At 40.3% G+C, this 25186-nt stretch overlaps 1 protein-coding gene across 1 annotated transcript in view; it reads right to left on the reverse strand.

Moving 5' to 3' along the window:
- Positions 1-6403: 6403 nt before the first annotated feature.
- Positions 6404-25186, reverse strand: part of LOC139454547 (rhophilin-2-like) — a 50883-nt gene continuing 32100 nt past the window's right edge. The window contains exons 3-15 of the mRNA XM_071236330.1: positions 19841-19969; positions 18941-19016; positions 18299-18376; positions 17819-17943; positions 17389-17497; positions 16154-16303; positions 15221-15316; positions 14436-14592; positions 13219-13338; positions 12698-12818; positions 10944-11094; positions 10469-10618; positions 6404-10071 (exon numbers count right to left, since the gene is read on the reverse strand). Of these exons, the coding sequence (XP_071092431.1) occupies positions 9709-10071; positions 10469-10618; positions 10944-11094; positions 12698-12818; positions 13219-13338; positions 14436-14592; positions 15221-15316; positions 16154-16303; positions 17389-17497; positions 17819-17943; positions 18299-18376; positions 18941-19016; positions 19841-19969 (1825 nt within the window). The 3' untranslated portion in view covers positions 6404-9708. The remainder of the gene's footprint in view (positions 10072-10468; positions 10619-10943; positions 11095-12697; positions 12819-13218; positions 13339-14435; positions 14593-15220; positions 15317-16153; positions 16304-17388; positions 17498-17818; positions 17944-18298; positions 18377-18940; positions 19017-19840; positions 19970-25186) is intronic.

The following is a 25186-nucleotide window of genomic DNA, read 5'->3' on the forward strand; positions in this document are numbered from 1 at the left end:
AATAAAAGAGCCCATTGTGATTGAAGGCAGTCTTCATTTATTTATGAATTTTAAGATTCGACCCTCTGAAGATATTTAACTCAACCCACTATCACCAAAGAGATTCTTTTTTACTTATATAAAATTTATTTGAAACATGCTGAGGCGGATCTGTCTGGAGATTGATCTGTTCCGGCTGTGTCTCACTGGAATGGCCCACCCTTACAGCAAGAAGCATGCTGGCCCAGAGGTCTGAAGTCAGTCACCACAAGACCCTGAACACGAGACCAGCTGTTCTCAATCCCCATGAAAAGAAAAGCCAGAAATTTCATTATATTGCTTTTATTAACTCATCAACTGTCAAAAATATAATATAACACTGTATGAAACTATCGCAATAATGTAAGTATCTATTCACAAGCTTTGCAAAAGCCCCCTTCAAAAAGTAACACTGCAGGTGGACCACACCACTTATCTCCCCTTGACTACTCCTGTGCCAGCTTTCTCCACACAATACAGAAACGAGAGTGTTTGTTTCTGAGGAACATACAGTTTGGAGCAGGAACATGACTTCATAAGGGAGGCCGTTTCAAAATTTATTTGAATTTTTGCTTTTTTTTTTACCAATATTCACAAATTGTACCAATGTGGGAATGGAATCAAAACACCTTAACCACTAGGTTACTTCACATCTCCTGTTTTTGAATAATCAATTTGTTACACTCATATTTGCCGTCAAATATTGAAATAGTTGGTGGCATATTAACAAATCTCACAATAGATCATGGTATACATATTATATTCTTATATGAAATAATTTACATTACCAAACAGAATAGCATCTTAACCATCTCAAAACAAAGGCACTGGTGAAGTGGTCAAGGGGAGACAACTCTGGACACAATGGGAAGACTACATGAGAGCTAATATTGACAGGTGGAGAGAACACATGATAATTATGCTGTGTTGAATATGAACAACTAAACAAACATGACGCAAACCAAAAAAAACAAAACAACTACAAGCTACCGTGAGGAGGAGCGTCCATATTGCTAAAATTGTCTTCATTATGAACGTGAAGACGAACAAAGTGAGGACAGTCTTTACACATGTACAAACTGTTACAACATGCGTAGTGGAAAATAATACTCTTGGTACAATATACATGGCCACATACTGACCCATAGGTAGATAATAGAAAATAATATATCTAGTGATCTCACTGGCAAACTGTTAGTAAGGCAGAGAGCAAGCTAGCACTTCATGGAGTAACATGTACAAGCAGATCAATGAAAAATAATGTTTCTAACAATCGTATACCTATGTCCTCTTAAACAAGATGGAGTGTTACAAAACATTCAGATAGGACTATAAGGCTCAATTGGGATACAAAATAGCAAATCCTAAATTTGTTTCACCAGCAGCGGTATTTACACTCTTGTTTCAAGTGATCAGCGCATTTCTTGTATTTTCAAAATTCCTGTGAACTAATCATATACTACTGAAAAATTTAAGTACAGCCGATTCTTTCATATTACTATAGTTAATCTGTCATGTTGGGACAGATTAACTATAGTAAAATGAAGGAATCGGGTGGGCCTTAACTTCTTTTTAGTAGTATACATTGATGGTATTTGTTAAAGTGGTGAGTATTTCAATACACTCAAGGGGGCACGGGTGGTCCAGTCGTCTAAGGCGCCGCGATTCGCTGTGCAGAGTTGCGTCCCTTGGGCACGCCAGAAACCTATGATTGTGGGTTCGAATCCCGGTTCGCCCAGATTATGTTTCTAGGTTTGTCAGGACCATACCCGTGCTCGTGGGTTTCACCGAAGTGGTAAACGTCTGAGACCTACATCACTTCGGGATTTCCTCCCACATCAAGCTGACACGCTGTGATATAACTGGAATAATGTTAAAAGCGGTGTAAAACCCAACTCACTCACTCAATACACTCTAGAGACGTAGCATTAAGCTGGAAGCCATTCTAATATACTCAATGTGAAAAAAGTATGACATGAGTTGTCTAGCCAAGCCTGACTAGAATATCCTCATATGCAAAGTGTAATACTGGCATCAATATCACTAGTACTCAACTCAACACATTGCACATCAAGGGAAATGCTGTAAGTCTTAGTTTAAATGTCTGACGTGAGGCCACTTTATAATTGCATTTTGATTGGATGCTACACTACTTCAGCAATTACACCAAAGATTGCCTGTCAGGAATCTGCTGATGAGAATAGAACTTAACATTGCAGATTCAAATTAATGTATACTACTCAAAATAAGTTCAAGAACACCTGATTTTTTCATATGACTATCGTTAATCTGTCATGGCTGGTGGGTATTGCAGCACAGCCTACAACACAGCCTTCCAATCAACTTGTTTTGAGTAGTATATCATCGATTGTTAGCTAGGAATATATTTCATCTATATAAAACTGAAAATATAACATGCCAATCTTGTGAAATGTATTCACAAACACTGAAGTACCAGTAACAAGTGTTTTCAAACATTGCTCTAATATTTTATAGGTTTACATAATCTCATAAAATTCTAAAAATGCTTGAGAGACATAGTATGCATATCGACATATACAAGGCACATTATCAGCTAATGAAGGACAGACCGTGATAATTGGACAGATGTATTCAGTAAGGACAAAATGGTGTGGAGGGATGAGCACTTGCATAAATTGTAGCATATATGACGTATATTAAGTAAATAATGTAATTGGGATCACAAAAACACACTGATTGGTTAATCTTTTCCTAGACTTTCGACAGTGATTGGTCAGTTATTAAAGTATAGGGTCTGACAAAAATATTTTCTCCTCAATACATGAAGTTCTTTTCAGGTCTGGTACCTATCATAGTTAGTTGTACTGAGTAGCACATCAGCTGAGATGCTGACAACAAAACTGTTTGATGTTTGTATTATTTGTTGATATACAGTATGTTTCTATCAATAGTTGAATAGCATACCATCAATGGAGCTGGTTTGATAATTTAAACTTACAAATCACAGATATCACTTTCGGGATCAAAACATCAGTATAACTAAGTCCAACCTTTCTAACATCACAGGAATCAGTCCCGAAAATAGAATGTCAATAATGACAATAATATCCAATTTGTGGGCAACTGCATCAACACTTCTCTTTAAGTATATTTTCTCTAACGGTCATGCTAGCAAGGTTTCTGGATTAACAAAGACCCACTGTAACTAAGAGCAACACATACAGATTGCGTTGGTCCATCATTGGCAAGACTGTGGACAGACAAACGTCTAAACATCTCCAGCTTTATTATCATAAGGATGTCCTACTGTGTGGATGTGAGCCACATATTTGAGGCACCACATGTAAAAACCCACATAAACTACACACAGCTAGGAAAGACCTGCAACAAGGATGACCTGTATATTTCATTATTAAAATCACATCTTTTACCCCCAAAAATCTGCTAGCTGTTGTAACATAGTCATACCAGAGCTTGAAATCTGAACATAGAAATCTACAGAAATGGTTTACAGAACACTGCTACGATCTCCAACTAACATACACCATATCCTCATAAACAGACCACTTGAACAGAACAAACGATCGAGGCTCTCCTCCCTGCCATTGCGCTATAGCTATATACAACCAGAGGCCATATAATATATATTATATGGTCTCTGATACAACACAGGTGGGCCAACACATGCAATGGAAAAATACATTTGATTACAGACATATGAGTGGTTAGTGTATTATGAATAAATAGACACATCTGTCTGTACAATGTGAATTCTGCCTGCAGAATCCATTCACTAAAGCCGAGCAGTGTCCACCGGGCGTGCCACAGAGTAGAACAGTAGAACACGGATAGCGCGAACAAACGGATACAACGAACTGTTACAAAATCCCTGGTTTATCTCCTCTATATTGTCATATAAAAATATACATATATAACAAACTCTCAACCTATCGTACTGATATCTGATCAAAGGCAAAATACCAGTAATTAGTGACGTGTGCAGCGAATTGAGAAAACTCACTCACTGTAATGCTTCAAGATGGTGGACGTTCCCAAGTGAAAACTGATATAACGCCATTTTTTCTCGAGTCCCTCATAGTTCGTTATATCCATGTTCTACTGCATTATGATTCACAACAACCTCTTACGTGTCCAACTGGCCATGAACACACCTCAAAGTTCATATTGGGGTACCTGATGTGAAACACATCAAAAGCAGATCCAAAATTTTTGTATTTTTTCGTAAATTAGTATTCATGTAACATTTGACCATGAATTGATTTTTGAGAATTGAATCCAAAACAGTTTGAATTTCCAAAAATATTCCCTGAAGATGGAATGAATGGACTGTGATCACTGCTTCCAGATACTTAAGTCTGTCTCTGCGACAGCCACTGGTGACACCGGCAGACTGTACACTCGGCAAAAATCTGTGTGTTTCCCGTTTCCCGAAAGATCCAAATCTGGAGCTCCCAACACTAAGCCTGTTTTCTCAATTGGACAATCCTGGCATTGCCTGTACTACATGCAACTAGCATAAACTTGTTGCACCTTACTATAGATAACCGAATAATTATACTCATTTGAAACCAGGTCTTGACAGAAGTACTGCAAATTACTGTTTTCCAAGGAGAAAATATGACAATTGGGAAACAATACAATTAAACTCCGGCCTTTGGATGGGCTACAGGAAACACATCTTTTCGGGGCGTATTATGACAACATGTTTATGCTGGAGGTGTCTGCTGGGATGGGTACAATACTGACCAATACTTGGGACTTCTACAATACTGACCAGTACTAGGGACTTCTACACCAAGTGGAGAGGTATCGGGCTATGCAGTAAACAGGGGACAGATACCATGGTTAGTGATAATCTACCTCCATTACTACAGAATCTGGCCAGTAAATCACGTCAATGGACAAAAAACAGAAATTACATCACATTCTTAAAAGATTATCAAAGTCCATGACCTGTTAACATCATAATAATTCAAACAAAATACCATCAGGGGCCAGTTCCACAAACCCATCTTAGCTACAATGAGCGTAAGTCTATATTAGAGCATGTGAGTTACGATTGTCAAGGCGCTAATATCGCTGTGTGGAACGCGCCTAGGCATGTAGTCCTTCACTTTCCTCTCTATCTTTCATCTTTTCAAACCATCTCAGACTCCTTACTACCATTGTTTCTATCACTGATCTACATAGGCTTATAAGTGACAAATATGTGTCTATGTAACTGCCATAACTACCATCTAACTCAAGATTATATTTCATAAAAATGTAAAAAAAAATGACAAAAAGATAAATGAGTTCATTAATACATGTAGACAATGATTGTTTATCAATATGCACTGGCAGACTAGAAGGACACAATTTGATATTTCACAAATAAATAGTCACAATTTGACCATTAAGCTGCCAACCTTCCTACAATTAAATATCGAACCAACAACACACGTATGGAAAAACTGCATTTGTTCCTTTCAGAGGAACAAGTCATAAACATGCACCATGGGAGATGGGGACAAGGCAGGCACATACTACACAGCACTAATCTCTATCCTTCTTAATGTAGCGTATCATATATCCATGTTGAGAAATACCCTCCACCCATTTGCCACCATAGCTTCAGTTTCAGTCAGATAAAATTAGCAAGCCAATCAAATGGCACTGTTCTTTCATAAGTAAAACAAGCAGCGGTTTCACCAGTGCTTAACTCATCTAATCGTTCATCTTAAATACAACTAGGTACTTCTTGTAGCATATGGAGTTCCCTCCCCTTTGTTTAGCCTTCCGATTTGATGAAGCATATCAAAGTATCATCATCAGGGCTGCGAGTTTGAATGGTGATCTTTGCCGAATCATATTCGGAAGAGGCAGTTTGATTAGTTGTTGATTACAAGGTCATGAGCGGTGACGTCACCTGTAGAACTAAGCTATTGTAGCAGATAGGTCTGGAGTATTTATGACAGTGGAATGCAGATATACTACACCAGGTAATGGATGCCATAATCTCGCCTGTACTGACAGTATTCATCCTCCGAGGAGTGTCTGTACTCACAATGCTGTTAATGTTAAACCAAGTAAGTAAACAGTAAACATAGTAAACAAATACTTCACATTAGTAAACATGAGTTTACGCCATTCGTTAAAGACAGAGGTGCCACAATGCAGTCAATTTGTCACCTAGATACATGGTCTAACAATTCATGATATTACAATGCAATTCATGTTTGTTTGTTTGCTGGCGGTGTTAACGCCGCACTCAGCAATATTCCAGCCAAATGACGGCGGTCTGTAAATAATAGAGTCTGGACCAGACAATCCAATGATTTATCCAGATCTTCAAAGGTGCAGTTTGTTTTCTCAAATCAATACAAAGAAAGAAATGTCTTTTTTATGATTTGAGTGTAGACCTTAATAGATTAAAAAGTTGGAATGGAAATTTTTAAATATAGTGCAATGGTACAAACCTGTATCATGATACTGAATGTATGATGTTCATGAGGCAAGCATCGTGATACATAAAGGGGGGCAAGCAATGGTAACGTAGTACCCTGGCACCCTTATCATCGATGTGCGGGGAACAGCACACATGGTTGTCTAGATACTAATGGTTGACTGGAAGGGTATGATGTTATGAGTTCATCATGGAAGCGTAGGCTAATCTTGGCAATGTACGTATGGCTAGTTATCATCCCAAACTGGAGATATCCCCTGGGTGAGATCAAGCAATATCTACATTGTAGATATCACTGCAATGAAATTGCAACACAATGCTTTGCAGACCATTGTGATATCATTGGTTACCATGACGTCACAATCAAATGATATCACTAATGCTACTGAAGCTGTTAGCAGTACTTTTTACTGCTTTTACTGTCTACAAACTGAAAAAGTTGGAAGAATGATGTTGCATGATAAATGGAATCTCACCCTTATCTTTTGATATCAAACATATCAACTCGTGTAGATATATTTGATATCAAAAGACACTTCGGTGAGATTCTCCATTTATGAAGACTTGGAATCTACCTCACAATCCACCAAGTTCACAACAAACCCATCTCATTCCGGTTTGCATCTGAACCATGTCAACACCAACATATCTCCAATAGTAACGTAGCTAGAACTTAGCAAACACGTAACCTTACACATAGAAATCGTTACAACAAAATAACTAGCTAGCCACAATTTGAAACTTGTCGTTGATTAGTGGGTTGGATATTGTTGAGTTTGCTTGTTGTAGTTGTTGAAAACGCCTGGTTTGGTCACAATGATTCAGACTGTTCTACAATGTGTTGTCCAGAAAGTAGTATGGCAATATGTTTGTGATATCACTGTGTTAGATCCACAGCAATGGCCTGCTTGTGTTAGGGCTGTTTAAGACATGTGTTATAAGTGTTTATAAAAAGTACTGCGACATGTTTGCTTACAATCTAAATTTCCTTAGCTGTCAAGGAAGGGTTTCACAACACACCCACGTACTGTAGTTATGTGAAGGGACTGTGCTCCACAGTGTGGCGTCTATTATCAGTACATGTAATCGATGGCTTGTGTCAAACTGAGACACTGTCTCTCTGTACTTAGGACAACCATGAATGAGTGGGTGAGTGATTGAGTGAGTGGGTGGGTGTGTGGGTGGTTGTGTGGAGTTGATAATTAAGCCACAGTTCAGTCTGGAATGATACAACTCATCACTACATTTAACACTACATTTAGATGTATTTCAGGTTTGCTCAAGTGTGTGGAATGTAGGACTATATGAGTCTCCTGTCAATGAACAAAAGCATTTCTGTATGAAGCTTAACACCCATACTTCGATCCTAACAGAGTTACGTGTAATGATACATGTCACACCAGTCAAGTTAGATACGATACATACCATTATCCTGGAGTCAAGGTACGATACGTTTCCGATATATAAAACGCACATGGAATTCTTCATGTTGCATGTACACTGCGCATCAGGTTGTGGTCATGAAGTAACTCTTGTTGCAATTAAACAACTGGTCAATATAGGTTCACACTAATATCATCAAGCTGTCAGATTTAGCCACATGTTTCAGGATGGGCTGTAATGTAACAGTAGCCTGACTATCAGGACAGGTTATTGTAAAACTGTTTGAACATAACTTTGTAACTTCACACAGAATTACAATATGAATCAATACACGGGTAGGTGTATAAATGACGTATCGTCAGGGGTAACTTAGAGCATCGTGACACCCCTAAAGGACCCTGTTAAACAGTAATGGATGTAACGGTTATCCTATAGTTAAGTACAAAACCTAAACACTGCCTCAAATAACCTACTTCCCCATCAACCACCCACGTAACTGCAACCTCAAAACAACTCTGTTGGTCCGTGGTTGCACTAACACACTGCTTCATTTAGCCTTTGTTTGTTTGTTGTTTAATGCCGCACTCAGCAATATTGCAGCTGTATGAGTGTGGTCTGTAAATAATCAAGTCTGGACCAGAACATCCAGTGATTGACATCATGAGCATCAATTTCATATTATTACAATCTGAAACACCAAAGTCAAAGAACGTAAATCTGCTACCCTGAACTCGCATTTAAGTATAGATATTTCTTAAGTTATACGTTAGTTTATAAGTTACTGTTTAAATTATGTTTCAAGAAACTCTGTCCAGTTGTTCCCATCCGTAACACGAAGAAGCTGGTTCTCACTGTCAGGTTAGCATGAGTAGCAAACTCAAATTTGGGCAACGTCTACATCAGTTTCAAACAAGTATAAGTAACAACTGCTAGAAAAGCTAGAAAATTAGCATCAAATAAAACATTTGATAGTAGACATTCCCAAATTTTCACTTCAACACTTGGCACAAACACATTCATCTTCATGTGATCCCCACACCACACCCCTGTGACTGCCACACTGGGATGTCTCGGGGGGTGTCTTCAGTCTCCTCTCCACAAAGCAGCAGCCATCCTCCCTGACTCCAGTCAACACATAGCCCTAGCTATATAAGTAACAGAAAGTCGTTACAGGGCAAGCAAGTCTTGTAAACCTATAATACTGGTGGCACATTCAGTACTGCTGGCTACCATGAACACAATCATCAGCTGGCTATCTTTAACACAATCGTCAGCAGGATACTATGAAAACAATTGTCAGCTGGCTGGCTATCTTTAACACAATCGTCAGCAGGATACTATGAAAACAATTGTCAGCTGGCTGGCTATCTTTGACACAATCGTCAGCAGGATACTATGAACACAATCATCAGCTGGCTACTGTGAACACAATCATCAGCTGGCTGGCTATCTTTAACACAATCCTCCGCACAAACTGGGAAGAACAAAAACCTTCAAACAAGGATACGCTAGTTATAGCCAGAGGAAGATGGAATCCATTTTTCTCTCACAAGGGAATGTACATATTTCAGCTGTACCTTTCGACTTATAACCTCCTAAAATTCAACAATTGATCTTGTGAGGACAGCTAAGCGCTATGTCATAATCCCAAACACTGAACACAATGGTTGCACCTCAGCACTTAAACATGAATTAGTTTCCATGGAAACACAGCACTGTCGATGCAGACATTTCTTGGTGTGTCTCACAGACCAACGAAATCAAACACTGCCTTTCATGAACAAAGCCTTTCATGAACACAGCCTTTTGTAAACATGGCCTTTTATGAAGCAACTACGTTGAACATTTCAACAATGAGTCTACCTGGACACGATATCATCATCAAACTCATCCGATGACTTTCTTTTTTCTGACTTTTCCTTTGAAGAGTTCCGCCTCATGAAAATCCACGGTGCACTGAGGCGACTTTTGTTGCTCTTCTCGCTAGAGACACTGCTCTTCGGACTCTGCATTCTCACAGGTGACGCAGGTAAGCTGACGGTTGAATATGGTCGATCTGCATTAAGTCTTTCCAAAAAGCTCTGGCCCATGGGAGTAATCAATCGGAGCTCCAGCGAGCTCCCAGCCTGTCGAACCAGCTGAACCACTTGTTCATGCTTGGCCCACTTCGTATCCATGGTTCCGACTCCCACAACGAAATCCCCAACCTTCATGGAGCTCCTCTGCAAGGAAACATACCAATACCAGTTAGGAGGCAATGTATACTACTCAATAGTTGGTTGGTTTGTTGTTTTACGCAGCACTCAATAATATTCCGGCCATATGACAGCGGTCTGTAAATAATTGAGTCTGGACAAGACAATCCAGTGATTGATATCATGAGCATCGATCCACGCAATTGGGATTGATGACATGCATCAACCAAGTCAGCGAGCCTGATCACCTGATCCTGTTAGTCGACTTTTACAACAAGCATAGTCGCCTTTTACGGCAAGCATGGGTTGCTGAAGACCTATTCTACCCCGCATCTTCATGAGTCCCACTCAATAGAAGTAGGAGAATGCCCAATTATTTCATATTACTGTAATTATTCAACAAACCAACACAAGGAACACTTACGCCTGCTACACTGTCTGGTTCAATCTCAGCAACCATCACAGGCGAATCTCCACGCACGCTGAAGCCAAAACCTTCATCCTCACTGCGATCTAGTTGTACTCTCCGGGCAGCCGACCATTCATTCCGTGAATTGAATATTGTGATCGGACCCTGAAAGGCAACAGAACATTAAAACTATTTAATGACAACTCACAAATACATCAAATACATCACAATTGCCCCACTTCCCACACTGACTCACAATACTGCAAGTCCAAAGGCGGGCATATTGTAGATCTTCACGTCACACAAACATTTCACGGAACAGTAGTATTTGTGACCATGGTCACATGTGTCAGTATCAAGGTGACACAGTCTTGTATAAAACCTGTACAACCGTCTAGTGACACATCACACTAACCAATCATTTTATTTAATATGTTGTGTCCATTTGATACAATCTCAATGCCATTACATAAGGAATAAAATGTCTCACCAGAGTGGCAAATATGTCCAAGACCTTGACCTTGGAGAACTCAGGAGGTGTTGGGTTTGTTTCCCTGTCTGCCTTTCCCTCGATGTGAGGCACGGTCAGCAGCTCCGAGAAGTCGTCTTCTTCCTCCAGGCCCTCAAACTTCTCCAGCGTCCTGTGCATAGAGTGAGTGAGTTGATTTTATGTCACTTTAGTAATATTCCAGTAATATCATTGCAGACAGAGTGAGTGAGTTGATTTTATGTCACTTCAGCAATATTCCAGTAATATCACTGCAGACAGAGTGAGTGAGTTGATTTTATGTCACTTTAGCAATATTCCAGTAATATCACTGCAGACAGAGTAAGTGAGTTGATTTTATGTCACTTCAGCAATATTCCAGTAATATCACTGCAGACAGAGTAAGTGAGTTGATTTTATGTCACTTCAGCAATATTCCAGTAATATCACTGCAGACAGAGTAAGTGAGTTGATTTTATGTCACTTCAGCAATATTTCAGTAATATCACTGCAGATAGAGTGAGTTGATTTTAAGTCACGTTACCAATATTTCAGCAATATCACTACAAAGTGAGTGAGTGAATGAGTGTTTTTGGTTTCACATTAGTTAAGCAATATTCATGCAATATAGATAAGAGTGAGTGAGTGAGTGCGGTTCACTGTGCTGAGCCCATAGGTTAACAGATTTTAACAGCCGCTACTTCAGTTACATCACTGAGTGTGATAGCATCATAGTGTTTACCACGAGTCAGATGTTGTCGCCCCAAGGATCAATATCTGGCCAAGTCAGGGATACTAACTTATGACCACGACAACCTGGCAGCTAAGAGACATAACTCTAACCTTTCAAAGGCCGCGAAAGAGTTGGGTTACAATAGTGAACCTCTGTCAAGGGAATTCTGTGGCTGTTCGGAACAGGAAAACCATAGCTTGATGATGTGACAATCAATCAAAGCCACTGACGGACAAGGGTGATAACATACCCAAATCCAGGGTAACAGCTCTGTGTTATTCCAGACAGGTTCAAAACATGTAGTCTGACCCAAGGGAGGTCACTCTCATTGGACTATTATTTCAATCAACTTGACCAGCAATAGCCGTGCCTTCACACCTCCCTCCTTCAGCTGTTACAGCTGTAAATGGTCCAGCCCAGTGCTATTATTCATATTCTGAAGACATATTGTCCACCTGACCCCCATTTAAGTCACAGCTTACAAAATAACAAAATGTTGAGGGTCTTTTCATTTCCAAACATGTGCAATTTATATTAAAGTGTTTTCACATGAAAATACATGTGACCAGCTATGACATAAGAGACCCTGTTAGTGAAAAATCATTATAAATGACTTTTCATTATATTTTAAAACCACAGTATCTTCAGAATTCAAAAATACAATCGCAAGATTCAATTCATATTTATTACAGACATACATGACATCAAACATTTGGACTCATTTTCCGACTTATAACTGTTTATGTAATAATTGCAGTTTTGAGACATAATGTCTGATGATTTGAAAGCAGAATGGTTTTGAAATAATGTTTCTATTACATTACGAACTAAGAAGGGAAAATAAGATGTTTTCGTATAGTATTCACACATGGCGATCTTCACTGAAGTAAGTTGACGTCCAAAGTCTTATTACTTCACGGCACAATTGTATTCTAGCATAAGGTCCCTTTTCTCCTTGCGAGTCACATATGGGTTTTTTAATCACTTGTTTAACGCTGGTAATGACCCAGCTTTTGTAGCCTACCTTTCGTGAGCCTTCTGCAGTAGGTCCCGGAAGGTGTCAATCTTCCGCAGCTGTTTACAGAGGTCGTGAACCCGCAGGGCCTCCTCGTGGCTCAGCACCGACTCCCGCAGATGAGCCTTGCCTGCAACGCAGCGGTCAGTCAGTGAGTTGAACCACGCGTGGAACAGTACTTCAGTCATGAGCCCCCCAAAACTAATCAGCTTTCAAAGTTCACACTAGTCTGCGATCCCAAGGCCTATAATTTGTGCTGAACTACATAAAAATCCAATTATGGTAGTCCTCATTGACTAGTAGCATTTGAGGGCTATAATTCTGAACCAGTTCCCAAGGCTTCAATTTTGCTACAAACTGGAACGGAATAAATCTGATAGAAAATGGAACTATGGTAAAACAGGTTTGTCTCGTTCAAGCAAGACTGGCTACAAATTCTTGAAGACCAGTGAAGTAAGGTTTTAACAAAAACAACTTTTTAAGAAAATTCGCCAAGTGAGCCCCTACTGAAAACCCATCACTGGACTCACCTAGAATCTTTCTGTCGTTGTCATTTGTTGGGATCTTGAGGCCGTTGTTTTCATCTCGAATGTCGGCACCAACATGCAGCTTCTCCATCATCTGTTTCAGCTTGTCGAGGTCTCCACTGTCTGCAAGTCACAGTTCAGTCAACTCAGTTAATACTTGTACAATTGGTAACACGACCCGTCAAGTTCCGGGTTACAGTAGGTCTTCAGCAACCCATGCTTGTCATAAAAGGTGACTTTGCTTGTCGTAAGTGGCTACTGACGTGATCGGGTGGTCAGACTCGCTGTCATCGTAATCCCAATTGTGTAGATTGATGCTCATGATGTCAATCACTGGATTGCCTGGTCCAGATTTATTTACAGACCGCCATCATACAGCTGGAATATTGCTGAGTGTGGCATAAAACAATAAAAACAAACAAACAATTGGTAACAGACTGATTGTCCGTGTACATGTTAACATCTGACTGGATTAAAAAAAGGGTCAACTTTGAAGATTAATTAATTTGTAGACAAACTGTGGGTTTCTGAGTCACAATTTCTTTGACCACTAGTTCCATGTACAGCTGACAAATCATTGGGATCCGCTGATGCTCTGTTACTTTCAGTATCCACTCTGTCTATGTCGCATACCTTTCAACAGACCACGTTATTACAGGTGTGAAGACACGTTTTGATCTTATAATTCTTTTGATTACCACCGCACTCCACAAAATTCCAGCTATGACAGCAGCTTGTGTATTTGTATGTTTGCTAATGCCGCACTTAAGAATATTCAAGCTATTTGACGTTGGTCTGTAAATAATCGTGTCTGGACTAGACAATCCCGGGATAATATCATGAGCATGGATCTACTCAATTGGGATACGATGACATGCATCAACCAAGTCACCGAGTCTGATCACCCGATCCCGTTAATCACCTCTGATGACAAGCATGGGTTGCTGAAGATCTATTCTAACCTGGATCTTTATGGGTAAAAATGGCTTGTAAACAGTCCAGCTTTGAGCAGACAATCCAGTGATTGATATGATGAGTAATGATCCATGCATCAGGTTCAATGACACACAATCAACCAAGTCACAGAGTCTGACTCAAGTCATAAGTCGCCTCTTAGGGGGGGACAATTCCAGGAATCCGCATGGGGGCGTATTCATCATCAACAAACATCTGAAATGAGGCTGACTATCCACATCACTTGTCTATCACTTCAATCTTACCTTTCTGGTCCATGAGTGCCGTGGCAACTATTGAATGAGCAAGTCCCTTGTAGTAGTAGTGTTTGGTCTGCGCCATGGCTGTCCACGTGAAGGGGAGATAACTCTTGACAGGTTCAGCAGACATTAGTCTGTGAGTGACTCTGAATCTTTCAGAGACCTATCATCCAGAGAAATAATTGTGATTATAAATGCAGCAAAATTTGGATTCATAATCTTGTGTGTTTTTATCAACCTAAATATTTGAGGAAGACCCTTGTTGATAGTCTGTAACCGTTTCCAGTCTATATCTAGATGTTGAAATTAGTGACGTTTGTGAAATTTTACAATTTTTCATAAATAGGGTAATGATAAACCACAAGATTCATATCTTTATTGGCATGTAGAAGCAGGATAATATTATGACAAAGAATATTACAGACAACAACTTCTTTATTCTACTGTGAATTTGGAAATATAACTACACTAAATTTAACACTGAAACCTCAAGCTGCATGTTCGGTTCCAAATACAATCTAAAATCTCCAGGTAACCTAGCTCTACATTGAAAACACAGTATGTTAAATCTCCTAATAATACATACACAACATCGCATAAAAGGTGAATGAAGGGGCAAGAAGTAGCCCTGTAACATTGTATATATATATATATAAAAGAAGTTATTATCCATAATATTCCTTATCATGGATATATTTCCCTCAGAATATTTGAGGAGCCTCACAAAACATGTTTAAGTTCATGGTTTGAAAGAAAGAGTCCAGCCCACTTAAAGGGCAAAATCCACTCACATATGCAGCTTCCTGGGCGACCTTCACCAAGGACAGCACCCCGTCCATGAGGCCGTGGACGGTCTTACTCTCGAACACACACTCCTGGGCCTGGGCCTAAAACAAAGCACATCTCCGTGTAGGCCACTATGAATGTGCTGGTACTGGAATAATGGCCGACACTCACCTGGGACTCTATCACCATCAAGCAGCTCAATGATTTATTTGAAAAATTATGCATTTTCTTTATTTTGAAAGTTACTGACACTGTTATGTCACATAATTATTAACATTCCAAATTGTCCCAGATTTGATGTTTGGATGATGCAAAACAAATCTTTATCCCCTGATACTGATGCTTTGAATGTCAATTCTTGAGAAAAATATTTAATATAATTTAATTCAGATGTTCAATAACTCATTATAGTTATAGATAATTACACATTTATTAGCAACAATCAGTAAGTCATATATTATTTAAAGATTTTTGAAATTCATAACATAATATATACATGTCTGGAAAATACTCAAGTATTGCTAACGTCTAAAGTCAATGATCAATACATGAACCTCCTCATATTTTCAATTGGAGTGAGTTTGGTCTAATGTCGCTTTTAACAGTATTCCCGTTTTATCACGGCATGTCAGCTTCATGTGGTAGTCAAGTCCACAGTGATGCAGGTCTTAGACGTTTACCACTTTGGTGAAACCCACAAGCATGGGTATGGTGCTGACAAACCTAGAACCAGACTTAAAAACACGATCATAGGTGTCTGGTGTGCCCAAGGGATGCAACTCTGCACACAAATTGCAGCATCTTAGACAACTGGGCCATCTTTGCCAATTGGAAACTTAAGAGTACATCTAAATTTCAAAAACAATTATCTATAAAAAGTGAAACAAAGGTCAGCAGCCATCCTGACAGAGACTGGGTGAGTTAAGGGAGTTCCCTACCTGCAGTAGTTCCACCAGCATGGTGAGAGTCTCCGGCCTCATGTCCATGCTCGGGGCGTGTTTGAAGTGGGTTTCCAGATGGCGGAAGTACCCTGCTGCTTTCTCAAATGATCGAATCGCTTCTTCTGAACCTGCCGTGGACATTCGATCCTGCAACCCACAAGATTACTTCTATCTAAGTGACCTGCTGCTAGACAATTTTTATATTGAACCGGTATTGTACTGACTGATAATTCCTTAAAAAAAAAGATGCAGGGATAAAATATAGCACTAGCCAGGTAACCCAGACCAGTTAGATTAGGAAGGGGGGTGTGGGGGGAATTATCACTGTTCAGCCTAGTAGACTTTCTTGGATAATTTTCATCCCTTTAATGAATGCTCCACTTTTCTCAGCCTCAAACATATCAAATTGCTTGTGTGTCATATATCATAGGTTTTCGGGATGTCCATTTTTATCGCGCTATAATGGGAGAGTGTAGCATCACAGAGACATTGTAACTACTTAGATGGCTTGTTCATAAGTGCAAGTTTTTTATTATATGTGAGTGAGATCTTTTACAGTTGTTCATGTGATTAGAGAGAAAACTACGAATGCTTCTTAAGAGTCCGAGAATCCATAACACGGGGATAATCAAAACTAAATGAGGAACACAACGTTTCGGAGTATATGCTTACTCCTTCATTCAGCTGATAAAGGAGTAAGCATTTACTCCGAAACGTTGCATTCCTGATAATAAAGAAGTTGACATCCAAAAATGTTCTTCCTTATGTGTATCACTTCTAAACGCCTTTCAAAGACTTGAGCTTATTTAATCATTAACACAAAAATAACTATGGACAAGAATATGAAATCAGTGACATTGTTCAATACAATAACAACCCCAACACATTCTATCATAAGCCAATCAGGAAACAGCAGTCTGTGCAAAGGCGTGGCCTAATTTCTCTATGGTTTATGGAAATGGAAATGCAACAAGACTTGCTTGGTTCGCCAATCAAATGCAAAAGAAATACTTGCACAGTGGGGGACACATGATTTTGGCCTCACACATTGTACCCATGTGGGGAATCAAACCCTGATCTTTAGCATGAAGAGCGAATGCTTTAGCCACCATGCTACCCTACCGCCCCCTTATGGCTACATTCTAAGACTTGTGTTGTCCCCAAGGTCAATGGAGGCCTTCACCACGTTCCGGGGCTTCCCAGTGTCACGATGTGACATAATACCCACTGACCTGTTTACATGCAATCTGTGTACAGAGAGCCGCAATGTTGAACAACACACTCCCCTTCTCAAAGCCTATAGCCTTCTGTGTGTTGGGGACGCCAGTCAGGGAGTCATACCTGTCAACATGAAGCATTTACTGGACAAATACTCACAAATAGGTCAAGACCAAATAGCCAGGCAACAAACAAGGCAGACGCTACACTTTCTTACTGTCTGTCATCATAGGTTGTTTGTTTGTCGTTAAACGCCGCACTCAGCAATATTCCATCTATATGACGGCGGTCTGTAAATTAAATCTAGACCAGACAATACAGTGATTGACATCATGAGCTACCAGCTGGAATTCGATGACGTGCATCAACCAAGTCAGCGAGCCTGACCAACCAATCTTGTTAGTCGCCCTTTACGACAAGCAATTGCTATCCTGGCAAACATACCAGTGAAAGTGTATGGCCAGGTTTCCCTCTTCAGGGAAGAACCGCCTCTCCACGTAATACAGCTGGTTGAAGTACTCAGTGAGTAGCTCTACGCCAGACCAGTCCCTCAGCGGCGTCCGAATGGCCTGCAACACAAAACACAAGCATAAACACGTACTCCAGGATACCCCGATGTCGAGAGTGAGAGAGTGAACTGGGTAGTAGATCACAAAATGCAGACGTAATACACGGATAACTGAACCAGGGCTATTGGTGCCCACTATAATACATTCAGTTGTTTTATAAGCATTACTTAGAAGTTAACAGATGACAAAGTAGACACAATTTTGGAATAACAACTTCTTTATTTACTGTAAAAGTGACGTTTTGGTATAGATCCTTATACCGTTGTCAAGCAACGTCTACTTTATCATACATTGAAGCAGGGATGTTCAAATGGTCGACTATTTTGCAAATGATTGCTCCTCAAGAGGAAGTTACCTGTCTGAGGTCTAGCAGTTCCTGTATCTCTTTGTCAAACAGCCGCCCGTCCTCGCTGTAGTGCTCCAGTATTACATCCTGCAACAATTTTGAAAAGATTTACCACTTCTTTTCCAACTGCCCACTGTAGGCACTTAATTGGAATCCTAGGTTCTTCTGGAAGATTGTTTGTTTGTTTCTTTGTTGTTTAACGCACCACTCAGAAAAATTCTAGATATATAATGGCGTTCTGCAATAATCGAGTCTGGACCAGACAATCCAGTGATTAATATCATGAGCATCGATCCACGCAATTGGGATCAATGACATGCATCAACCAAGTCAGCGAGCCGTACCACCCGATCCCGTTAGTTGCCTCTTATGACAAGCATTGGTTGCTGAAGACCAATTCTACCCTGGGTCTTCACGGGTCTCTTCTGGAAGCATTCTATGTTCCTCACAAGGAATATTTCAGGTAGCCTAGTGGTTAAAGCGTTTGCTCGTCACGCCGAGGACCCGGGTTCGATTCCTGACATGGGTACAATGTGTGAAGCCCATTTCTGGTGTCCCCCGCCGTGATATTGCTGAAATATTGCTAAAAGCGGTGTAAAACCATACTCACTCACTCACTCACAAGGAATATTGCTTCAGCAACGTACTCACCATAAACGGCACCCTGAATTCAACATCCTTCGTTTCCTTTAGACCGAGGGGTATCATCGGCACGCATCGGGAACAGCTGAAACACAAACACTTGTTGATACTGTTGTTGAGGTATATGCAGAATAATACAACTAAATGTACATCTATTGATTGAGAGTCTTTCAAAGAATTGTTTCAAGATCCACAATTACACAGACGAGCAAACAAAGTGGAGTGTTAGGCTTTAACACAATTTGAAATAACCCCAACAAGAGAGAAGGGCAGGTGACCCACAAATGTCCCTGCCCATCTTTAAAGTTACCTGCTTGCATTAAGACATCATTATTATTCTAAAATGGCAAAAATAAGAGACAAATCACGTCTTGATTCAGTTGAAACAAGGGCAAAAGTGAGCGTGGCTTACTAATACCCCCGACCAGCCTAGTGTGTCAGTAGTTTCAAATTAAATAATGGATAGGGTTAGGGTTTGAAAAATTCATAAAAATGGAAAATTAATAAAAAGATTTTTTTTCTTTTGACTGCACCCCTCCATATAACACAGATTATATGTACTAAGTTTGAGATGAATCCACTGAATAGTTTAAGAGAAATCAGGAGGACAAAGTTTCCGGACGGACAGAACCTTGGCATAACTATATACCCCCGACCTAAAAGGTCTGGGGTATAATAATGCAAACAATTTCTTGAGAATCTACAAGGAATTATAAAAAAAAATGATTACATAAGTAATCTTAAAATTATCTGCCAGACAGTCGGGCAGGTGGAGGAAAATTTCATGCAGCCCGACAGAAAAGTTACCAGCCACATGCTGGCGGGCAGGCAGTTATTTCAGAGACTGGGCTTTAACCATGTTAAAGGTGAAGGGTGCCCATTTTGTGCCTTGTTCCTGGGGCGACTCACTTGTCATGCTGGTAGATCTCGACGCTGCTGTTGAGGCCACACAGTTCCTCCTTCAACAGCTGGATGTTCGAATTGAAGAATGACAGCTCCACAGCGACCTGCTCTCTTAGTTTCTTGTTGTCCGTGGCTCTGAAACATCATAGCAAAAACAGTGTTAGAGGGTCTAAGGGTCTTACAACATGTCATTATAACGACTAGTGGACTAAAACTGTCAGTTTCTATCGATGAAAAACAATGCACCTAAACAAAACGAAGAAAATCTATATGACTCTATCTTACTCCAGCCATGCACAAAAAACACCTTGGCAGTTAACTTTGGGAGTTATTTGCAAAAAAGAAGGGCGACTATTTTCAGTTGCTTTTAAGTCAGCCACTTGTGTTTTGTACAAAACATGTTCAGCAGCCATGACACCTGTCACACCCCGTGCTGGCAGTGGCTGGGACATCCTGATAATGTCAGGGGGCGACACGGCCCATACCATATCTAGTCGGCTTGTTCCAAGACTTGTGAAAATTCATTTAATTTCTTACAAATTCTAGTCTGAAAACCAACTGTGGACAATTGGATTATCATTTACCACAAGTTGCATTCACAACTGCGACCATGGTGACAACCAGTTAGATATCTGTCAAGAAACATTTGTTTATTTGTTGTTAAGTGTTGTGCTGTGCTCTGCAATATTCCAGCTATATGGTGGCCTGTAAAATATCAAATCTGGACCAGACAAGCCAGTGATTGATATTGTGAGTGAGTGAGTGAGTTGGGTTTAACTTCCAGTTTTATTCCAGTTATATCGCAGCGTGTCAGCTTAATGTGGGAGGAAAGCCCAAGTGTTGCAAGTCTCAGACATTTACCACTTCGGTGAAACCCAAGAGCACGGGTATGGTGCTGACAAACCTAGAAACATAATCGGGGCGAACCGGGATTCGAACCCACAATCAAACGTTTCTGGCGTGCCCAAGGGACGCAACTCTGCACAGCGAATTGCGGCGCCTTAGACGACTGGGCCACCCGTGCCCCCGATTGATATTGTGAGCAATGATGGGTAATGTTGGAGTACGATAGCATGCTGTCAACCAAGTCATCCAGCCTGACCAGCCCCTCCAATCTGTCACCTCTTATTAGACATGCATCTAAGGTTGCTGGGTGCAATTCTAACCTTGAATCGCCAAGGGGTCATTCCATGTCTCAAACTAACATGTGTGAATCATGAAAACATGGTTGCCTTGTATTCAATCATACAGTAGAACTAGGTAACCTTGGTAACCGGGACGAGTGTTACACACCATCTCCCCACAAAGTGGCCCACCTGTGGCTATGGTTGGAAGCCCAGCCTACGTATCATGAACCAGCCACAAATAATGAACCCCAATGTCAACGTGAAGGACGAGCAGACGGTCCCCGGTGACAAGAATACTCTGTCATATTTCTCAGCATGCTTGGGGATGAGATGAGCAGACGGCATGCCAGCGGTAGAAACTAACAGTTTCAGTCCACTAGTCCTTATAATGATAACATATAGTAAAACCCTTAAAAGTAGCACATTTCTAGTAGTCCTTAGGATACCTTAACTATTGGGCAGTATGGCATGGACTACAGGACTAGTGCCAATTTCTAACTCTGCATGCTCAGGCAAAAATGAATTAGCAGAGGGATAAACCATTTCTTTCAAACTGTCTCATATATACACGATACATACTATCTCTCTCACTTGACTCAAGTTTTGCAGCAGATTTAATTAGATAGTTTGTAAGAATCATCAACCGCAGTGAAATCTTACGGAGTGATGAAAATGGGCTAAACTAAAACTCTGGTTTGTAAACCGATTCCATGGCAACTGTACCACCCCTCATCATGAACTACATCATGGAAGTTCAACAATGTTATAGTCTGGAGGGTAATTTAAGGTACCGACGTTTACTACAATATCTGAATAACTATTGGATCGAAAGGTTGCACTGGAATCACGCACGCGCGAAGACGGTGTTAGCGTTGGGTGTCTCAACGTGCGTGATTCCCGTGTACCTTTCGAGTTGAGTTGATAGGTTCAACTGTGTCATATGGCCCTGTGACGCAGGGGTAGCATTATGCAGATGGCTGTTACAATGAATGCTCGTTCCACCTGTGACGAACAGGTCTGGTTGTTGATGAAATATAGTGATAGCTAAATAGACAGATTTTTTATTCATGCACCGATTGTCTTTAAATGTAATATCCAGTTATGTATGACCATTTACTTATCTCATACCAACTTTGACTGGAGTAGGCCCGATAGTTTTTCAGATATTGTAGTAAACGTCGGTACCTTAAATTACCGTCCAGACTATAACTCTATATCTTGTGATGATAGGCAGTAATAAAGGAGCATGTTCGCTTTAAAGTGAAGCCAACTATTGTATCCCCATGCACAAACCGAGGCCACTCAACTACTCTTCATGTAGTAGATCCATGAAGATCCGGGGGGGAATAGGTCTTCAGCAACCTGTGATCGAGTGATCAGCCTCACTGGCTTGGTTGATGCATGTCAATGTATTCCAATCGATTGGATCGATGCTCATCGCATTAATCACTGGATTGTCTGGTCCAGACTCAATTATTTACAGACCGCCATCATATAGCTGGAATACGGGGTAGAGTAGGTCTTCAGCAACCCTATGCTTGTCATAAGAGGCGACTAAAGGGATCGGGTGGTCAGGCTCGCTGACTTGGTTGATACATGTCATCGATCCCAATTGCGTGAATCAATGCTCATGATATTAATCACTGGATTGTCTGATTAGCTGGAATATTGCTATTTTCAATACCACTTTGAATATTGTGAGATTACAGAATAAAATCAGAAATTCTATAATAAACGGGGCTCAATAATATAATCATTGCTGGAAGGGACAACTTACAAAATCTGGTAGAAGCGTTACTTACAGCCTGTCTAAACAGCTTTTAGTTTGTTTGTTTGTTTGTTGCATAATATGCTTCAAGCATGAACAAGTTGGTCCTGATTTGCTTCAAGAACAAGATTACGTGTAAACTGTGACGCATACAACACAAAGAGGTCTTGAATTGACCCTCCACATGTTTGAGGCTTCGGGAGCAGACAATGGCATTATGTTTTCTTACATGCTTCGCTCAAAGATCAAAGGTGCAGACAGTACATCCCGCGATAAAGTACACTTTTAGTTATGTCATAATGGGCTGATGTCATGACGCTGTTCAAATTACCTCCCCCGTGTGATCTACCAGCTAACATACTTCCATATCATTCCAGTCAATAAAGATGTAGACTAACAAGTTGTCTATGAAATCTTAAATTACACAATACCCTTCTTGATTTAAAAATTTAAAAAATAACTTTCCATTTCTGATTTTATATGTGGAATAGAGCTAGCTAGAGCTGGCTAACTTTTGTATACATATCTTGATTGGTTTTTTTTCATAAAATAAATATATTCCAGTCATGGTGCAGGACTAATCAAGATGGTGTGGCCCCATTTATCTTTCGGTTAAATAGTTTCTTACATGAATCAGATCAAACACACCATGGTGTTGACAATCTTATGAAGAAAAAACTAAATCTATCAAAAAAAATTTAATGGTGACAATTGCCCTGTTAAAAGTTTTTAAGTCTACCTTCTTAACAAAATCAAACCAATAGCCTAGGCCCAATTCTTTCTTTCTACATCCCTTTCCACTCCAAAGTCGCATTGTTGGTATCCTCAGCATCCATGGGTGAAACCGTTTTAAAAGATCGTGTCAACCAACTCCCACACCATGGGTTATCCCAAACATACATAAACCACCGTGGCCTTGCCACAACAGCTGCAAACATGATAAAGTCAGTGCCCTAGGAATTTTGCCTGCCACTGGCCACAGGAATGGGCAATCCATGGAACGTTACATAATCACACCTCCTCAGTGTAGGGCAAATAACAATATACTGCATACACCATTTCCCGTCAGGTCACCTCGGCCCATGCCATCGACTCACGTCAGATACATGGTGCATGCAGCTCGGTAAGCACTCCATTTCATGGCCTGCAGTGATGCAGTCTGCTGACATTAATGGTCTTTTGGGTAATCCTCCTTCTGCATTAATTATACCAATACAGAGCAAACCTATACTTCACATCATCATCATCATCATCATCGTCATCATCATCATCATCGTCATCATCATCATCGTCGTCGTCGTCGTCGTCGTCGTCATCATCATTATAATTTATAATATTGCTATTTCTATAGCACAAAATTCCTTCCACATCACTGAGGGCCATGTTCAATGCGCAAAAACACAGCATCTGTACATATATATACAACAGAGACGGGACAGTAAGAGTGAATGTGTGTGAGTATGGTTTTACGCTGCTTTTAGCAATATTCAAGCAATATCACGGCGGGGGACACCAGATATGGGCTTCACACATTGTACCCATGTCGGGAATCGAACCCAGGTCTTCAGCGTGACGAGCGAATGCTTTAACCACTAGGCTACCCGACCGCCCCAGGAGAGTAAGATAGTAAAAATATACATATTCAGTTGCAGCGTTCAAACCGGTACATTTTGAGTCTAGACATAAACACAGTAATACTAGGTGCACTTTTGAGGCTGAAGGGATGGGAGTTCCATAGAGAGGCACCAGCATGAGCGAAGGATCGAACACCGAAGGACTTAAGTTCGCATTTTTGTATTTTGTACACTATGGACAGCAAACTGTCTTTCTTAAACAAATCATGGGGCAAACTTGTTGGGGACAATTTCTTCAAGCATGACTAGAGAAAATACATGGTGATATGTCCCCATCCCCATCCCCAGCAGTGCCTAGAATCATTTCGTTTCAATTCTGTTCTGTCTGTATTGTCATAACTCATTTGAATAGACTATAAATGTGACGACTATTACATGACCACAAACAGGGCTATTCAGCTAATTTAAGAATGTAGCAGTCAGTGGCATACCTTTATGTATACCTACTGTCAGTTGTCTTCATAAAACAAGCTGTAGAATGTTACTACACTATGATAATTCATGTGACCAGGCACAGTTACTATGTCATATGTATCAAGATTCTGTAGATCCCACAGTAGCCCTGACACAGTGACCTGAATACCGTTAAGTTAATTCATCTGATCTTTCACATGGGGTTCACACAATACATAGAGCACTATCTGTTATCTGTTAGATAATGGGTGATGCCTCTGATCGCACTTCCAACCATGACGAAATGTTTAATTCGCTTGATGTTCATGGTTCATCTTAAAGGGGCACTGGGGTAGCTCAGTGGTTAAAGCATTTACTCCCAAACCACTAAACTGAGTTCAATTCCCCCAAAAGTACAATGAATCCCATT

This window comes from Haliotis cracherodii, unplaced genomic scaffold (assembly GCF_022045235.1).
Source record: "Haliotis cracherodii isolate W230 unplaced genomic scaffold, xgHalCrac1.p SCAF_10, whole genome shotgun sequence".
NCBI classification, from domain to species: Eukaryota; Metazoa; Mollusca; class Gastropoda; order Lepetellida; family Haliotidae; genus Haliotis; species Haliotis cracherodii.